Genomic DNA, 20,711 nt, shown 5'->3' on the forward strand with positions numbered 1-20,711 from the left:
TATAAGATTGCTAAGCAATGCTTTCCACTATCAACAATACTTTGTTGTTCAAAATAAACATCCATTACACTTTGGGAGAAGAATGTTAAGAAAGCATTGGGAGATTTTCTTTTCTTTTCTTTTCTTGTCAAGCATTGATGCATTCTTGGATGTTCATAGGGTGCTACTCTATCATGTGTTTGTGGATGTTATTTGGGCAAAATGACTTCAACTGGTGTTGAAAATTGGTTGTTTATTTTGTTTATTATGCACTTGCCTTCCATCAACTTCTTTGCTTTTCTAACAGAGTGATTTGCAAAAACAGCAAATACACAATTCAACAATTGAGGTGACCTCATTTTGGGAAATGATTCAAAGACCAAACAACTCTAAATACAGAATATTTTTGGTTATTTAAAGATATCTGTCTTTTATTAAATAAATTGTCTTGTATTAGAAGTGCCCCATAATAAAGTATAATATGACCATTAAAAGGTGTAATTTAAAATGATGTATCTTTTCCTTCATCTTTAATAATTTGATTTGTAATTAAATAAAATTATATTTTATGAGAGAAAATTTGGTAAATATGAATAGTAGGGATATTAACATTTGTATAAAGATTTTGATGATTAAGGAGAAAAGAAAAAATTAAGAAAAGACTTGAAAGCCACCAAAGTTAATAAAAATGGAGTGTAGTATTGTTATTATATTATCAAATTACTGCCTCATTTAATAACAAATAAGAAACTACTAGACTTAAATTATGACATAACTCCACAGCCAGAAATTCAAAACCAACAACTATATTTTTACTTTAATAATAGTAAATATAATTTTTAATCCAAATTGTACAAAACAAGAATAATTTAAACAAAACTGAAGTTTAATTTTCATTGTTATGAATTTTATTTGATATCTTAATATCAACAAAATAATTACTGGTTCTTTTAATGGTAAAATTTAATGTCTTGTTGAATAAATTAGGTGACTATAAGCCAAAAACAATTTAGGAAAAGATCAGCATTTTAAGGTTAATGAATTTCTGGCTTTTATATATATATATATATATATATTCCAGCCTGTTATTATATAAAAAAGGAGTCTAATATTTACATCAATGTGACTAATTTTAAAATTAAAAACTGCAAGTGCATGAGTAATTTAAAAACTGCAAGTGCATGAATAATTTAAAAACTCATAAAAGTTGCTAAACTTATTAGTTTTTTAATATATATATGATATAAAAATACATGTACCCAATTAGCATGTGACAAGTTGGGATAAAAGTTGAGCACTTTGGCTAGACAATTAGTATAAATCAAACTCAAATGCTTCTAGAAAGGAGGGTTACTAGTAGGCAAAAAAAAAATTACAAACTTATCCATTAATTACAAAGTGGTTACACTTTTGGTTGGTGGTTACAAAGTGATGAAGATGTACTCTTAAGAAATATAAATTAAAATGAAAGTGACTAAATTTTAATTCACTCATAACATTTTATTGCACCATCTTAAATGTATTGAGCTTGTATATCTTTCAATGCAAAGAACCATAGCAAAATATTTAGATTTTTATTTTTATTTTTATTTTGAATGATTGATCTTCAATACACTCATTGGTTCCTTGAGAGCAACATATGTCATTTTCAGTTTCTAAAGAATGATGAAGTTTCTGTGGTCCATACAAAACAAAAGTGGAGTAATGAAAAGACAAGAATGAACAAAACAAATAAAGAAATAAATAAATAAATAATGCTCTATCATAACTTTTTAGTCATTCATTTCTTGCTTGTTCATTCCAAGGGAAGTTGCAGCTCATGTAAACTTGATTTTCATGGACCAGGAGTCCTTTTCATAAAATAGTTTCATTTATTTTGTTTTCTTAAAACAAAAGTGCTTTTATGTCTTTTTCTTTTCTTTTCAGGTGGTTCCATCTATAGTTGACTTTGCCACTTGGAAATAAATGTTGGTACGTAAAACCAACCAATAAATAAATAATGAACAAAGTGACAAGAGTGAGGTGGAAAGCAACAAAAATCCATAATGGCGGATAGAAATGTGTTGGCGAAGATTTGTGTAGAACTACCCATGAATTGTTTGGGTAGCGAAGAATTTTTGTGTAGGAATTGTCTATATAAATCCTGCACGAGAATATATAAATACATTCAGTTTTTCCAGTCAGAGTGATGTTTTTAAATCATTAAAACTCATAATTGTTCATCTTAATGGAATAAGTAAAACTATTGTAACTACACAAATGAGTGAAATAATTTTTAATCCTTGATGTGTTTGTATATTATTCTTATTATTATCATTATTATTTTTTATTTGTAATGAAAATATAATACTTCAAAGGAAATATGATGGTAACAAACTCAAATTTTTATGGTTTTTAAAAATTATAATTTTGGAATAAAAACCATGTATGTGTATGTACACATATAGTTTTATTTTGAAATTGCAATAAGATTTTTCGTCATTTTCTTGTCGAGCATAAATTCTTCTTTAAGTATTTCATTGGTGAATTCAAAACATTATTTTATGTCATTCTTTGTGCAAGTAAAGAAAATAACGGTAAATAAATGAAAAAATTATATGAATGAATGTATATGTTTATATAATTAGTGTTTACATCTTCTTTCAAATTTCATCAATACTCTTTCATATCTATTTTTTGAATTAAAATAAACAAAGAAAAAAAAGAAAATTTGAAATCTTTTTCTAAACCCGCCCTTATTGAATATGCAAAATTATTTTGAATAATGTTTCTAGTTCCATCAATAAAATTGTTCAAAATTTTAAAAGATGTCTTTTTTCAAAATTTTATATATAATATAAAATATACATATTTTTATTTAAAGATTATTTATTTGATCTTATATCATATATGTAAAAGATTTTAAAAAGTCATAATAATTTGGATTAATTGAATTTCATGATTCTTTTTTATCATTATAATTAGTTTTAAAAAAAATTACACACATAATCCACTATTTTAGAAATTAACTAATTATCATACTATATAATATAAATATAAATTGAGTTTAGTTGTTCAATTGGCTTCAATTACAACTTTCTTGTGTTAAAATGCTTAATGTAAGTTTTGAGTTATTAAAGGTTAACTTCAAATGTGAATTTACTTTTCAAAAAATAAAATTTTACTTAGATATTTTTTATATTTATATTAAAAATATAAAAAAATTATAAAAAATAAAATCAACATAATAAAATCATAGATTTATGAAAAAATGAGATAAGACTAAAAAACTTACAAGTGTCTTCTCTTTTAATATCTCAAATGTATAGAGTCTAAATCCCAAGAAAACTCTAAATAAGTCTTAGAAGATGTTTAAAAATTTCCAATAAAGACTTAATAAATTCTAAAAAAATCCTAAAGAGATTTAAGCAACCGCCAAAAAAATCTTAAAAATTCTTAATTAAATCTTTAAAAATCTTTAAATAGATATTAAAAGAAAAAGAAAAAGAAAAAAAAAAAGAAAAAAAAAAACTCTATTGATGAAACTTAATTCTCTTCTCTAAGTTTGATAAAACCAATTCTAATTGCTAAATCTTATAGTTTAGCCATTAGTATTTTTTCTTATTTGATGTGACTTAAATATAATTTCATGTATCAACACCTTGATTTTTTTTTTTTTTTTTTTATGCAATGTCATGAACATTAGATATCTAAATATTTTTAAAAATCTTTAATGTGTTCACTTTTAATATCTCTATGTATATATAGTCTAATAACTCTTAATTGGATTGTCAAAATAAGAATAATATATATATATATATATATATATATATATATTTCACTCTCACATATATATGTAAAATTTTAATTACCAATCAAGTGTAGGTTTTGAAACATTATCCAAAAATCACACTAATCTTTATTTTCTTTAATACATGGTAGTTTTTGTTATCTATATTTAAAAAATATTTAGATCTTTGAATTCATTGTATCATTAGGTTCCATATTTTAATAGCTTTAGTATCATCCAAAAAAATTATAATAACATGTCAATTTTTTCTTATCAATTTTTAGTCTTAATAATTGGTGGTATAAATTGTAATAAGTTTTTATTTTAGATTATTTAAAAAATAAATATAATTTTAAAATTTTAATTATTTAGTTATCAAAATTATTAGAATAAGAGTTTTACTAATTTATAGTGAAAATTTCTTAAAACATACCATTTGTTTAAAACTAAAAGTTTCACCTTGTATTTTCTTATACAATTGTCTATCTTAATATTTTCAAGGCCTTGTATTTATTTTTATTTTTATTCCAATGATTATTTTAATTTATTCAAAATTTTCAATAGACCTTAGATACTATTGTTTTAGAATTAAAATACTATCTTGATTGTCTTTTCATTAATAATAATGGTTTGATTCTTTATATAATACATAGTAATTTATTAAGGTTAGAGTTATCTTTCTTTGGTTTTTTTAGTCTTCTTGTTGATATTTCTTTTTAAACTTTCTATACCAAATTTATGTAAATAGAAATTATTTTATTAATAAAAAATTTAAAATTATTTTTCTTCATTTATTTGTTAATTTTAATTTTACCATTTTTAATAGGTGGCACCTAGTCATAGATTTAAATTTATTTTTATTTCTCCTTTTTTTAAAATTAAATATGTTTGTTAAAGACTGATGATAGAATAGTCATTTTTTATAAATTCTAGATTGAATATATAATTATACTTGTAAACCACTTAATAGTTGCTTGTTTGTCTTATCTATTTTTAGTAAGACTCTTCATTCTTATATTTGTTAATAGTAATACTATATTTATTTTTTTTATTCATTTTTTTCTTTTTTTTTATTCTTATTATTTTCATACCTTATTATTAGTTCTAAACTTCTTTGTATTTAATTATTATAAATTATTTTAGAATAATTCTAATTAAAATACTTATTTTATCAAGTAACTGTGTGTTATCTCTTCTAAGACCTCTATTGATGGTCTTATTCTTGGTAATTTTTAGCTAGCTTAACCTTTATTATTGCTCTATATCAAATAAAATTTTATTTTGTGACTCTTCTTAAAATCAAATGTGTTTTAAAACTTTATCTATCTCATAAAATTAAAAATTAGTTATATACTTTACAAATTTATACTACTCTTATTTTTTAGTAAAGCATCATTGTTATAAAAAGGTATTTCCATTGCTATTTTTAATAGAAAAACTATACTCAATTGATATTTTTTTAATTCTTTACAACTATCCTATTACTTCTTATTTTTTGGTCTTCATCTACATGAGTTTGTTCTATTTTAATGTATTTATGTGTTTTTATTCTAGTAAGGTTTGAATTTGTTTTTATTTTGCTACTTAATCATTTTTTTTGAGTATATTAAAATTATATTTTTAATATGGATGAGGTCATAAAACCAATAAGATTTAGCTTATTGATGTGTATTATAATTGGTTGATGTTTTAATTGGTGTTCTGTTGACAATTAAGCATTATTATTTCAAAAAAAGCATTATATCCTATAGAGTCTAAACTAACTGTATTTGAGTTTATTTTAGAGTTACTTGATTTTTTTAAAAAACCACATAACATGGTTATTGCTTACAATCATTTTTTTTAATGGTATCTTTTTTTCAAAATAATATGCTCATTTTTTTCTTTAGTCCAATGTAGTTTGTCTATATTCTTATTAATTTGTAAAGTTTAATATAGGTTAGTCTATCTATTTATAAGAATAAAATTCATTTTTCAATTCAAACTACAAGAGGGCCTCAATGAAAGGTATTCTTAATTAGCAATATAGAAAAAAAAATTAAAAATCTATATATAATTATATATAATTAAAGAAAAAAATAAGTAAAAATATCACAATTAAATGAAGGTACATATCTTCATTATATATTTGAAAAATAATTAGAAAAAATATAAAAATAAATAAGAGATTTTTATACAACTAGCTCTTTTATCTTTCTAATGACACCAATAATATATAAATTAAAGTTACTTAAAAGAAACTATGATACATTTATATATAAGAAATATCAATAAGATAGTGAAATTATTGCAATTTGATATATGAAAAACTTATTTATATGGTTAAGAATTTAAGCCTGAGAATGGCTTACAATTAAAGCCATATAATGTACTTTTTTGATTTTTTATATTCACAAAAATAATTTCAATTAACTAAAAATCGTATTAAAATTTAAAAACTATTATAAAATTATGATTTTTTATACATGTCCTAACTATTAAATAATATTTTAAAGTTTCTAATAAAAAAAATTTAGTTAAAAACAATATTTTAAAAATTAGTATAGAAAATTATGTCAAAATATTTACAAAGAACAAATAGAATACAAAAATTCTAGATTAATTAAAAATGTTGCTTCTAAGCCTATTAAGACTGTTTTAAAGAGTCTTTTGCATCACAAGATTTGTGTCATGTAAAGAACCTTCTTAATACTTGAACAATAAAATTAATTCTATGTTAGGAATAGATTAAATTCTTATTAATCTATTATTCATTTTACAAAGTTCTAATAAACTAAAATTTTGAAAAAATATAGTTGAATTTTTGTATAATAGTCAACTTATATAGTTTCAATTTCTCTATTATTACAAATAATTATCTATTGAATTAGTATTCAAGTTTGATTTTTGTCATTAAAAATCACAATTATCTAAAATTAAAATATTTTTTAAAATTTATAAATATATATATATATATATATATATATATATTATATAAGAAATTTTTAAAGAATCATTTTAAAAATGAAGCCAATAGAACCAACTAATTTATAAATACCAATTAAATTTAGTTAAGAATAAACTTTAGTTGAATGTGGACAAAAAAAGTCTAATTGAATAGAAGTAAGTCTTCAAACCACACAAATGGAAGAAGTGTTGCAATTGTCAATTTGCCACACTTGCCTACAAATTGGTAGTAGAAAGCCATCTTGTTCTCACATTGTAGTGAGATATAGAGCTCCAACAATTTTGAGAATAAGCAGAGGCAATCCATGTAGAGAAAACCCCAACTTGGCAGCTATTCTAAATTCCTTCAATTACACTTCAGCTTGATGCAATGTGACAATTCATGAGGTTAACCTCACCATCCTTCAAAGTTTCATGTGCTACATCATCTATTCTAGCCTCCTCTGCAAAATCCAACCAAAAACTTGGAGCTTAAGCTACTTTTAGAATCATGGAAAACTAGCTCCAGGAAGCCACTTTGGTGATGAAGGGTAACAATGCGCAGAGGTTGAGATTAGATGCCAGAGTGGGGAAGGAATCTCAAAGGAGGCGAGAAAAGAAAACAGTTGGATCTCATGGGGGCAACCTCACAATGGTATGCAACGCAAATGAAGATAGAGATAAACTCAGCGTCTTCCGAAGTAACCTGCACATCCATGCCGAACTGTCTGCAAATAGTTCAGCTAAACTCAGATCTGTTTCAGAGCTCTCTTAAAGCACGTGTGATTGAAGAGATCTCCGTTCCACCAGGTGGAGATGTTCAAAAGCGTCCTTGGCTGGATCCTGTCAAGCTGAACGTCCTGAACTGCCGAGTCGTGAAGTCGTCGTATCCACTTCTTGATAGATTTCGCATACGCAATCCTTCATTGCAGCTATAAAAAAATCAACCATTACTACAAGCTTTGCAATAAGATCTCCTCTATCTTGGATTGTGGGCATGTTTTGGAAGTGACCGTTATTGGAATTTCTGTTGCCTTTAAACAAAATGTATTTGACAGCTACTGTTGACAATTTCAGCTCAACTGGAGGTAGGACCACAGTTGCTGCCTTTCTTGCAAAACCTTCTGAAGAACCTCTTGCCCTACACAATTCTGTCTTTCACGTCCACTGCCTTGTTTCCAACAAGTCTTAAAACGCCAAATTTTGACTTAAAAAAATGAGAGTGTGGTACTACCCTTGCCTCTCCAGCTTTGCTTGTATATGCCACGTTCGAGGATTCCACCGTAATTTTCCCCATCGGTACTCTGACAACCTCACCTTCATGAACACAATTTAAATTCTTTCGGATGACACAAGTACAGCAACCGGAATTCTCACTGGCTGATAAACCTCCGGTTGCTAGTCTAAAAACTCAAGTTCGATGACCATCCAGAAATCAAGTTTCTTGTTGCGCTCTCCATACGTGGACAGTTTCTCTTTCATCTGTTCTCGGAAGTGCTCCTCATTTTCCAACATTCACATGGTATTCGCAATCAAGTTATAATAGATGGTATTTTGGAGAGTACTAGGAAGTGATGCATCCCTCGATGCAAGCTCATTCTCCACAGCTTGCGTGGGGATTGGCTAGATGTCCATTGCGGGTATCACATTTCTGAGGCTATTCTGATTCCTCAAGTGCTCACTCTTCTTCCTGACACCGCAAAATCCACAACCTCCTAGAATACGGCTGTACGTTGTCCATGCATCTTGCATATAACCTCCACTTAGACTGGATAATAATACCTCAATCTCCCCTAAAACTTTCTCAAAGGTTCAGTGTCTCCGCCACTGGGACAAAGTGCTCTCGGAATCAATCAATTCGCACTAACCCCAACTGTCCCAACTAACAGAATCAGATCTTACTCACTGAACTACTGAAGTAAAATGACCTAAATCTGGAGCACAATGTATCCCGTGCAATTCTGCGACATGCAGATGTGGCGTAAATCTGGAGCACTAAAATTTGCGGTTTGTGTACTTGTGATAACAAACTAAGGTACAAATTACAGGATATTGGATCCAAGAGATTCCATATGACCATGCCACAATTGTTGCAAGCATCTGTAAACAAGTGTAGGAACCAAAATACCACATGCAGACAATCTCATTAGGGACAATATGCATCAGAAGCATGGGAATTACACAGGAATTGTGAAAGCATAATGAACAAATTTTCACTTACCCTGTACCAATTAAAACATAATTTCGAAAAAAACAAACCTAAGTCTACTTATTAATTTCTTCAAGAATTGTTCTATTCTATGTAATAATTGTCACTGTGCCAGTAATTCAAGATTCAAATTTCAAAAAATTAAATTAAATAATTTCTAATTTTTTTAAATCTTCTAAAAATTTAATGTTATCTTTCCATCCAGATATTTCAATTGATATTATAAAGTAATGTTGACCTATAGAAAAAAATTAAATTATTTTCTACTCAACCGTTAAGAAACAATTTTACCTCCTAATTGATTCTTTTGATTTTTGAAAGTACTAAAATAAATTAATATTTTTTATATAAATCATAATTTTTGTGACTCTTTAAATTTTATTATAAAAAATAAACGGACATAATCTTTTATAATTTTTTTTACACAATTTCTTTTAAAAAATCAAATCTAATCTGAAACAAGAATAAGTACTAATAAGACAACTTGCACCTATATTGTGAGGACTCTATACATTATTCTCAATATTATTCTAAATAGTTGTATAAAAAAATAAGCATGATTTTACAATTTGTTAAAAAATTAGTTTAAGAAGTTAAAATATAGATTTTTTGATTAGACTTATGGAGAATATCATCTCACAATGGTTCTATATTATCATCTAAATCTTCTTTTTTTTTAATATATATTGTTTGTATGTTTAGAACCTAAAATTCAAACACTTGGCATTTGTGCTTTTTAAAATTTTGGAGCATCTATTTTTTCTTCATATACGTTTTTAAAAATAATTTTAAGTTGATATTTGCTTAAAAAGTTAAATTTATACACATAAGAATCTTAGATTGCCAGTTTCTAACTTTTAAAGATGTTACTAATTTAAAATAAAATTTTATGATCAATAAATTTTAATGATGTTCATTGAGTCTTTAAAAGTTATATTATTTTGATCTTTTTCAGATTGAACAATTATAATATTAAATTATATTAGATTTTTTATAAATTAGATATCTATTGGATAATTAATAATATCTTTTATTTGATCAAAAATCTTTTCTAATTATTTAGTTATCAATAAAGCTATCAAAAATACCTTTGAATAAAACATTTTGTCTACCAGTAAATATAACATCAATATTCACAATATTATCAAGTTTGAAGAGTTTCTTCTAATGTTGTGGTATTAAAAGTAATAAACTTTACTATCAATCTAAACAATAATATGTTTTCTCATAAGATTTTTACAGTTTAATTACTTGAATTATAAAAATTAAATACTTAAATTATAAAAAAAATTAAAAAATGCTAAAGATTATAGATTTATATTATTTTGTAAATTTTAGATTTTAAAATTAGAATTAATGTTTATTCACTATCAACATATATAATATAATTTTGGTATTGATAGAATTTAATATTATATATATACATTAAATTATTTTATTAAAATTATTAATAGAAAATATTATATTAGAAAATAATTTATAAATTATCAAATTAGTTTGTATATTAATTCATTACAAAAACTATCATACATAAGATCTGCTCTATAATAACGTTAATACTATTTTTTTATAAATTAAAATTTTAAGAATATTTAATAATTGTATAAGATTTAACTTTAAAAATCATTCTTTATTTAAATTAATGTGGTAGTCGTACATTTCAATTACAAATTGTTACACAAATTACATTGTATTCTCTTTATATAGATTGGCATTCTACTAAAAGTATATCTAAATTATTTAATATCAAATATTGTTCTTCTATAAATATAGAATAAGTGTCTTATTATAATTTCTTAACTAATACAACAAAAATACAAGATTAGATTATTGAATTTTTCTTACAATCATGACTTTATTCATTTCTTTTTAATTAAAAGAACTACATTTATGTCTTTAATTAACTCCTACATGTTACTCATATAATAAATAGATTTGAACCTTTGTAATGTTGGTAGCTAATCTTATAATGTATATTAAATTAAAGAGAATTCATAGAGTTTTAAAGTTAATGATTCACTTGGATATTTAATAAAAGGATATGGACTTATAATAAGAATAATATTATTTACAAAAAGGAAACAACAACTACATCAACGCTATAGCTTACTGCTGTGGAACCTGGAAAGTTGCACGTGATTAGAGTGGGCCGAACTGGAATCGTGAAGTTTGCATGACGGCCTTGCGACCGTCATGCACCTACTCCTCGTCGTCGGTTGCTTTCGTCGCTTGTCCATGTTCCCTCCCCTAGACATCCGCGTTATATAGTCACGATCCATAACCTTAGTACCCCAGTAGCAATTCCTCACCGCTTCCCTCACCTCTAGGATCGGTCAGGAGACGATTCTGGTTTTGACTGTGATAGTCTAAAGGATCGATCAGACGGTGGTTCTAGTTTTGAGTGTGATCACGGGGGGTTCTCTTAGGATGGAGTTTATCCGAGGATGCGCTGTTGCGTTATGGGCATTTCTGCTGATAGGCTCATTTGCTGCGGCAGCCGATTACCAGAAGCATCCTCCTCATGCTGGAGGCCTGGACATACAATACGAGTGCAAAGCCAGGAACAAGACCACCTCGATGGATAAGAAGCTGACGCAGATTGCTCTGAACTTGGAGTACCTTGAGGCTGAGTATTTTTTATGGGCGTCTCATGGCTACGGGCTTGACAAGGTGGCTCCTTACCTTGTCGACGGCGGTCCTGCACCCCATGGTGCGCAGAAGGCCAACTTGGACCCATACTATAACGACCTCTTCCTTCAAATGGGTCTTCAGGAAGTTGGCCACGTCAGGTACGCTTGGATTGATTGATGCAGTTCGAGCTCGACGATTAATATATCACTGGCACGGTTCCTAAGCTGGATTATCAGACTCCTCATTGGTGGTTCACATTGTTCACTCTGTTGATAGACGCAGTAAGTACTGTAGTTTAACTTTACATCCACCTTTGCAGGGCAATCAAGAAGGTGTTGGGAGACCCTCCCAAGTGTGCATTCCCTCGCACTCTGCTGGACGTTAGCAAAAAAGTATGGGCTGATTCAATGGACAAGGCATTCATGACGACCTTCGGCAAAAAATTGTCCCCTCCTTTCGACCCCATGCCGATAGCTTGAAGTACCTCATCTCCACGTACTTCATCCCCTACGTCGGCTTGACGGGATATGTTGGGACCATTCCTTTGCTCAATGGATATAATGCTAAGATGGTGGGTACATAATTCCACATACCTGAACTTCTTCTCCTCCTTTATCAGGTTTTTATATGTCAATTTAAAAACTTTCTATGTATGTGGACATGTATGTGTGTGTCCTCTGTTGGGAATGCGACCTCAAAGTTCGTCTTCCGAAGCAGGGTTTGCACCATCTTGCAGCTAGAGAATCTGACACTGACGATAGTTTGCCAGTTTTGCAGCTAGCGGCCAAGCTGTTGGGGGTGGAGTCAGGACAAGACGCCATCATCCGCACCGAACTTTACCGCCAGAAATACACTGTAGTAAGCCCATACAACTATACTGTGGCTGACTTCAGCAACGCCATCTCTACATTGAGGAACAGCCTCCCCCACCAGTTCCTAGACGAGGGCCTCGTGGTGTCGAAGGGAGAGTGACTGGCAACGTTCTGGCGGCCGACAAGGGCTCCCTATTGTATGCTCGCACTGGAGAGCAGGTGCTTGAGACCTTCTATGGCTCCGGCAGTCCGTCCAAGCCCGGAGGCTTTTACCCGAAGGGCGCCCAGGGCGTCATCCCTGCGAATCTCCTGAAAAAATAGTAAAGCACCTTCACCATCACCACCACTAAGTTGCAACGCCGAACTCCAGACTTCGATCACAGACTCCCTGTTGGAAGTACTTCGTTTCGGGGACATGCATTGGTGTATAGATTTTGCATGCAAAAGCAGTTTTTGGTTGATTCCTGAGTTACCTTCCCGTGTGGAGGGGATTTCTGAGGGCCCGTTGTAAGTTGGAATATGCTAGTAATAAACGTGTGATAGCTTCTTCAAGTCTAGAATGATGATATCTATGACTGTTTCTGGTTTTTATAGCAGAATGTTTCAGGGAATGGCACGATCCCATAGTTTTGCAATGTTAGCATTTCGCAGTTTTGCCTGTGGGTTTGCTTCTTAATCACCAGTTTGCTTCCTTTCTTTTTCCCTTCCCTTCTTGCTTTCTTTATCATGGTTTTTTTGGCTCGTCAAGCACTTTTCCATTTCTAGACCAAAAATTCAATCCATAGTCTCTCTAAGATCCTACAGTCTAATCGAGGGTCATTCGAATATAGAAATCATATTTATATCAAATTTATTTATTTTTACAGAATAACAAAGTTTTTGAGATTTCACAAAGCTTTTTATAAAGATCAAGTATTCTTCAAATTGTAAAGAGCATAGAGTACAAAGACAAGGTAGAGAAAGTCCATGTAACTCTTCAAAATGACCTACAAAACAAATTGATTTAAAAAGAATTAAAACAAGTTCAAGAACATCTAATAAAGTTTGTTGAATAGAAAGAAGAAGGTTTTTAAGATAAGATCAAGAATAAAGAGGAAAATAGATAGAAATAAAAAAAAATAGTAAAGGTTTTTTTTTAAGTAGCTAAAGAAAAAGGAAAAAAACTCAAATTGTACATATTTGAACTTTATGATAAGTACAAAATTAAAAGTAATTAACCCACCATTATTTTACCAGATTTGGTATAACTTCTATACTTTTTTATATCAAAATAAAATAAAATAAAATAAAAAAATAAACCCGCTTCATAGATAATATATTAACAAATGTTTAAGTAAGGATTTTAAACAAACAAATACAAACTTTGTAAATCCACTAGACTATAATGAAATTTAATAAGAAATTAAAGAATCATAAAATAAATGATGACATTTTGAAGAAGTGATTTTCTAATAAAGTAATTAGATACTTATAATACTTCTATACAAAAGAGAAGATGGAGTTATTTATCATATTAATTAATACTTTATATAAAATAATTCCTAAAATCTTTTAAAATAGACTTCAATAAATTTTAATAAAAATTATATATCTTGTTCATATAGCCTCTTTGTCTTTGAAACATATTTTAGAAAAAAATCTTATTATACAAGAAATTATCAACTAAACTAAAATCTCTAACCAATCACTTTTATTTTTAATATTTGACCTCTCCAAAGAATATTATAAAGTAGCAGGGAATTTCTTCTTGATAGCAATATAAAAAATCGATATTAATTCTCACTTGGTTTCTATAATAAAACTATTATTAATTAAAAATCAAGCATCGGTTTTTGTTAATGGCAACATATTAGATTGTTTCTAGTTGCAAAGAAGTCACACGGAAGATTTTCTATTTGTCCTAGACTAATTCTTTATTTTAGGTAAAATACTAAAATATGATTTTATAAATAAAATAAAGAAAAATAATATTTATGATGTTAAACTACCTAGATGAGAAACACCAAATTTTAAGTCAATATATAAATAATTCAATCTTTACTATTAGAAAAGATGAATCCTTGATAGTTAAAGCAATTAAAATCCTTCAAGAATTTAGCATGGCATTTAAATTAGACATTAACTAATTCAAGTCAATATCAAATTAAAAGTATAAGAATAATTTAACTCTTCTATAAGCAGCTTCATAAAAATGGCCATGAGATTAAAATATCAAAGTATCTAAATATCTTAATACTATTTTTAAAACATATTCCTTTCAAACACCTCCATGCAAGACATAGATCAATTTTTGATGGACCAAATATAAAATAAACTATAAAAATATTATTAAATAAAATTTAATATTTTTTGGTGCAAGTTATGGATTAAAAGTTATTTCATTAAAAAAATCATATTTTTTAAAAATAAAATTCGAAACTTTCTAAGATTCAATCCATATCATTATGTTATAATAGATAAAAGAAAATAAAATGATGCTTTTTGTAATAATAATAATAAAGAATTAAAATATCTTACTTACACAACTAAATTGAGATAGAAACTTTAAAAAATATAATATTCTTATTTGGACTTAACCTCTACAAGGTATAGAGATAAATTAAATATAATTTTAAAGTGAAATTAAAAAGATATATGGTTCATATCACAATAATATAAAGAAGGTATAATTAATTTATTGTAGATGGATTAGAATTAATATATTGATAGCCCAATCTTATTCAATCTAATTCAAGTACAATAATCCCTTATTGAATAAGTCCACAATATCTTCTTCAAAGAATAATAAACAAATTTTGAATATGTCCTTAAGCTAAAAGTATATAGAATTGTGCAAAATTTATATTATATAAACTAGCTACAATTTCTAGAAGTTAATGCTGGTAAAAAAAATTATAGAAAAAATTATTTTGAATATAAAATCTTCCTAAATTTTAAAATATTTAGAAAAAAATATCTTTATGTAGAGATTTTGTATTTGAATTTTTTTGATGCAAAGTAATACTATAGTATTTAATAATAAGATATGGAGTGATCTTTAGATAAAATAATATAATTGAACAAACTTTGAAGAACAAAGGAAATTTTTATAGATTATCTTCAAGAAAAATAAAATAAAACACCAACTTAATGGAAGTAGAGCCTCATTGCAAAGTTCATATATAACTTGGATGGCAAAAAAAAAAAATTAAATAAAAATAGAGATGATAATTGAATAGAATTTTATAATACAATCATAAATTTTAGTAGTCTATGAGGTCAAGGATATAAACTAATCAAGATTAATTAGATAAACTAGTACTTTGCTTTGAATTTTGTCCTAGACATAGAATATTAAGAGCTTGAAAGTCTTTAATTTCTTTAACTACTACCAACTAATGCAAAGAATATATTTCTTTTGTGTCAATAAAATAAAACAAGATCAATATTGATATAAATGTTGTAATTATCACTATCATACTACTAAAATCATAAGCCCTATCAAAAGTCAACTATACTTTTCCTTTTCCTTTTCTTTTTACTGTGACTTTTTACTTTTACCTTTACTGTGACTTTTACTTTTACATTTACTGTGACTTTTACTTTTACTGTGGTTGTGACTTTTATTTTTACTTTTACTTTTGTTGACTGCGCGGTTGACTGCTCCGTTTATTACTGCGCGGTTTTGAAATTTGAACGTTGAGTTTGTGGGTGTGTGCAATTCAAAGTGTGTGTTACAATTTGAGCTTATCCAAAACAAATTTGAAACTCTTGATTACAATTTTGAAGCTCTTGATTACAAATTTGATGTTCAAAACATTTTTTGGATTGTGCACTTCAAGATTGAGTTGTAAATTGTGAGTTGTAAGTTGGAAGTTGTAAGTTGGAAGTTGTAAGTTGGAAGTTGTAAGTTGTGAAGTTGGAGTTGGAGTTGGTTGATGTGATCTTGGAGGTTTGAATACAAAGTTGGAGTTGGAGTTGGTTGATGTGATCTTGGAGGTTTGAATACAAAGTTGGAGTTGGAGTTGGAGTTACAAAGTTCAAGTTGTGGAGATTGTTCAAGAAATTTGAGGTGAGATTGCAATTTTTTCAAGATTGTGAAAGATTGAAAGGTTTTGAAAGATTGAAATTTTTGGTAATTTTTGATTTTGGGTAATCATAAAATCAAGTTTTCAAACATTAAACTTTCAAATCAAGTTGAAATTTAGTGGTTTTAGTTGCAAAAAACCAAACAAAAAACTCAAGGACTCAAAAACGAGCAGCTGCTGTTCTGTGATGTGCACATCGCCGAAACTTTTACTTTTACTTTTTTTAACTTTTTTTTTTTTTTTGCCCAACAATTTTTCATCCGCTGTAATTTTTCATCCGTAGCGTGAGTTTTCATCCGCTGTGATTTTTCATCCGCTGTGATTTTTCATCCGCTGTGCGATTTTTCATCTGCTGCAATTTTCATGTGCTGCATGGTTTTCATCCGCTGTGCGATTTTTCATCCATTGTAGATGAAATTGTATTTTGGGCAGAATTCATTTAACAGTGAGTTAATATCTCCCAAAATACTAATTATTTTTGAATTCCGACTTCGGATTTGGACTTTTTAGGTGCATTTTCATATAGTAGGAAAGAAATTGATTTGTGACAAAAGTTTTCAAAAATCGACATTTTTAAGTGTCTTCAAAAAAAAAAATTTAGAGTCTAAACTTTGGAGGTAGAGTATGGCTTGAGAATATGTTCATCACATTTGTTTTCATGCATGTTTTTTGTGTGTTAGATCAATACCTCTTGGCTACGAATGTGTTGCAAAGCAAGCGCCAACCTAATCTATTTTTTTTCTTTGAAGTGTAGTGCATTGAACATAAACTTTTTAGAGTGGAGTGAAATTTCATCAAAAGGTGCAACTTTCTTGGAGCACAAGCTTACAAAGGTACTATCAAAAACCTTACTTTTGTGAGTTTTGAAATGGTTTGGGATTCACGTTAGGATTTTTGTTATCCTACATTAAACTCTGCTTTTTCTTATCAATTTTTTCAATCTTTGTAGAGTTTAGGATTTAGGGTAGGATTTCTTCTATCCTACACTAAATCCTATTTATTGATATATCTTTTCATCTTTGTGGAGTTTAGAATTTATGATAGGGTCTTCATTCTCCTATCCTAAATTCCACTTTTTTTATTATATTGTCATCTTTCTAGAAAATGGCTCGTGCTTTGTCTACCATTGATAATTTTGTAGATGTCAATGTTGATAGTGTTGGATCAATGTGCATCCAATGTCCAAAATGTTTGGCTTTTCGTTTTAAAAAAGAAAAAAATACCATTTGTTGTTACAATGGCAAAATTGCCAATGAACATGTTAATCACCCCATTGTCCATCCAATGCTCAATGAGCTTTATATGGGCACAACACCTAAATCTCGAGAGTTCCTTAAATCCATTCGAAAGTATAATCAAGCTTTTGCATTTACAAGTATGCGTAGTAAGTTTCAGTCTGGCCAAGTTGAAGGTAGAGGGGTATATACTTTTTGTGTGAACGGAGAGTTATGCCATTACATTAGAAATTTACAACCCGATTTAGATGAAGGTGCTAGATTTGCACAAATTTATTTCTTGGATGATGGTTTACAAACAAATCGTCGTATGGAGATTTTTGATGATCTTCATCGTGATGTTGTTAACAACATTCAAGAAGTTTTAGAATCCATAAATGCGTTGGTTCGTGGTTTTAAGTCTTCACGTGATGTTCTTCAAAGGGGACAAAACATGGAACTTCGTATCTCTGGTGAGGTTTCTTTTGGTGAACATCCCCGTCGATATAATCGCCAAGTAGTTTCAGAAGTTGCTGCTGTTGTTCTTGATGAACAATACATGAATTTTGGTAGAGATATTATTCTTCACCAACGTGGTGGAGATTTAATACGAATAAAAGAAATTCATCCAGCTTACGATGCTCTATCCTATCCTTTGTTGTTTCCTGATGGGCGATGTGGGTGGTCAGCAACTTTTAAAGCAGATACTGGAGTGACTTTAAAGTCATATGTCCAATATTTGCTTCAAAAGCGCCCAGAATCTAATGTATTACATAAGGCTGGTAGATTATTCCAGGAATATGTAGTGGATCAGTATTTACGTGTAGAACATGAAAATTTGCTTTTCATTAGGCAACATCAAACTGAACTTCGTGTAGAGTGCTATTACGGGGTCGTAGATGCTTTGCAGGAAGACAATGGAGCACGCATTAGGCGTCGCATTGTCTTACCTGCAACATTCATTGATTCCCCCCGATACATGCAAAAACTCTTTCATGATAGTATGGTTTTGGTTAGAGTTTTAGGAAAACCCGATTTGTTTGTGACAATGACATGTAATCCGACCTGGCCTGAGATTCTTGATGAGCTTGAGCCAGGTCAAAGTCCTCCTGATCGTCCAGATATTATTGTGCGTGTTTTCGAGCTCAAGTTAAGAGCATTGATGGATGAGATTACGAAGAAGAATGTCATGGGAGAGACAATTGCTTTTTGTTACACTATTGAGTTTCAAAAACGTGGTCTTCCTCATGCACACATTCTTCTTTGGTTGAAAGACAAGGTCAATGACTGTGACCTTGTAGATAGGATAGTATGTACGGAGATTCCCGATTTAGATAGACAACCGTAATTGTATGCCGCGGTTGCCAAGCACATGATGCATGGACCATGTGGTTTGGACAATCCCAATTGTCCATGCATGGAAGACGATAGATGTACAAAGAACTATCGGATGCAAGCTCGAGATACTACCGAGGTGGATGGTGACGGACATATTTTGTACCGTGGTCGAAATCAAGGTCGATATATCGAGAAACATGTACGTGGACAAATTGTCCGTTTAGACAATCGATGGGTTGTGCCATACAATCCATATTTGATAGGTCGGTTTAATTGTCACATTAATGTGGAAATTTGCAGTTCTGTAAAAACTGTCAAATACCTCCACAAGTATATTTTTAAAGGTCCAGATCGTGGTGTTGTAGAAACAGATGAAGTGGTAGATGAGATTAAGGATTTCTTGGAGGGTCGTTGTGTGGCCGCTCAAGAAGCATGTTGGAGGCTCTTTGGTTTTGAAACTAATAATAAGAGCCATAGTATTTGTCGTTTGCCTGTTCACCTTCCCGGTCAGCAATATGTTACTTTTAAGGAAGGAACATCTTTGCACTCGGTGATTGATCAAAATGCTGAGACTAAACTCACCAAGTTTTTTGAGCTTAATTGCCATATTCGTGCCTTAATTGCTTCTGGCAATCAAAGCAACCATATGCTTCTTCGTTACATGGATCTTCCAATCTATTACAAGTGGGATGTAAAGAATAACATGTGGGAAAGAAGAGTACGTAAGATAAAAGTTTTTGGTCGGATAAACATGGTTCTCATAGGTACCGAAGTATTTTACTTGCATTTGTTGTTGTTTCATGTCGAGGCACCAACTTCATTTGAGGACCTACTTTGTTTTCATGATATAGTGCATCCAACGTACAAGGCCGCTTGTATTACAAGAGGACTTTTACAAGATGATTCTGAATGGAAAAATTGTTTGCAAGAGGCAACTGTCATTGCATTGCCTAAACAAGTTCGGCGGTTGTTTGCAACACTTTTTGTGTTTGGACAACCGCTAGATCCTCTTAGCTTACTAAAGACACATCTTGATGCTATGTCTGATGATTGGCGCAATGATCAAAATCGCTATTGCAAAGCAATTTTGTCCATTGAAGAATATTTGTCATCATCAGACAAACATCTTACAGATTTTTTTAATATCGAAGAATTGAATGAGTTTGGTTATTCAAACATTGTTGATGTTGGCGGTGATTCCAATGACAATATTGATTTTGATAACCAAAACATTACTTTTCTAGAGGAGGATGTAGGTAGGCTCAACGAAGAACAATACATTGTTTTTAATGCGGTGACCACTGCCGTTTTAAATTCTGATTCTCCAGATCGGCTTTTCTTTTTAGATGGTCCTGGTGGTACAGGTAAGACCTTTTTGTATAACACCATATTGGGTTATCTTTGTGGTCGTAATGTCAAGTGTATGGCAATGCAACAAGTGGAATTGCCGCATGCCTTTTGAATGAAGGGCGAACGGCACATTCAGCTCTTGCTATTCCTTTACAGTTGCACGATGCATCAATTTGTAACATTAATGCCCAGTCTACATTAGGTCAAAGCTTACGTGAAGTACAATTGATTGTACTTGATGAAGCTTGTGCTGGGCATCGTTTTATGTTTGAAGCTATAGACAGATCATTGCGAGATATACGCAATATAGATAGTTCAAATGGTGGTGTTGTAGTATTATATGGCGGTGATTTTCGCCAAACTTTGCCTGTAGTTGTACGTGGAGGTCGCAAGCAAACTGTTCAAGCTTGCTTGTGA

General features: G+C 29.6%; 2 protein-coding genes and 1 pseudogene across 2 annotated transcripts; all 3 read left to right on the top strand.

Annotated features, from left to right (window-relative positions):
* Positions 1-11,309: 11,309 nt before the first annotated feature.
* On the top strand, positions 11,310-13,584 carry LOC112285088 (ferritin-like catalase Nec2 pseudogene; annotated as a pseudogene).
* A 4,353-nt stretch (positions 13,585-17,937) lies between these two features.
* On the top strand, positions 17,938-18,954 carry LOC112284969 (uncharacterized). Its single transcript, XM_024525396.1, has one exon. It carries the CDS (start codon positions 17,938-17,940, stop codon positions 18,952-18,954), a length of 1,017 nt encoding a protein of 338 aa, XP_024381164.1.
* A 69-nt stretch (positions 18,955-19,023) lies between these two features.
* LOC141045626 (uncharacterized) lies at positions 19,024-20,711 on the top strand. Its single transcript, XM_073535421.1, has 2 exons — positions 19,024-20,308; positions 20,431-20,711. The coding sequence occupies exons 1-2, from the start codon at positions 19,024-19,026 to the stop codon at positions 20,709-20,711; spliced, it is 1,566 nt and encodes a 521-aa protein (XP_073391522.1).

The sequence above is a fragment of the Physcomitrium patens genome, chromosome 7, assembly GCF_059467195.1.
Source record: "Physcomitrium patens ecotype Gransden chromosome 7, ASM5946719v1, whole genome shotgun sequence".
NCBI classification, from domain to species: domain Eukaryota; kingdom Viridiplantae; phylum Streptophyta; class Bryopsida; order Funariales; family Funariaceae; genus Physcomitrium; species Physcomitrium patens.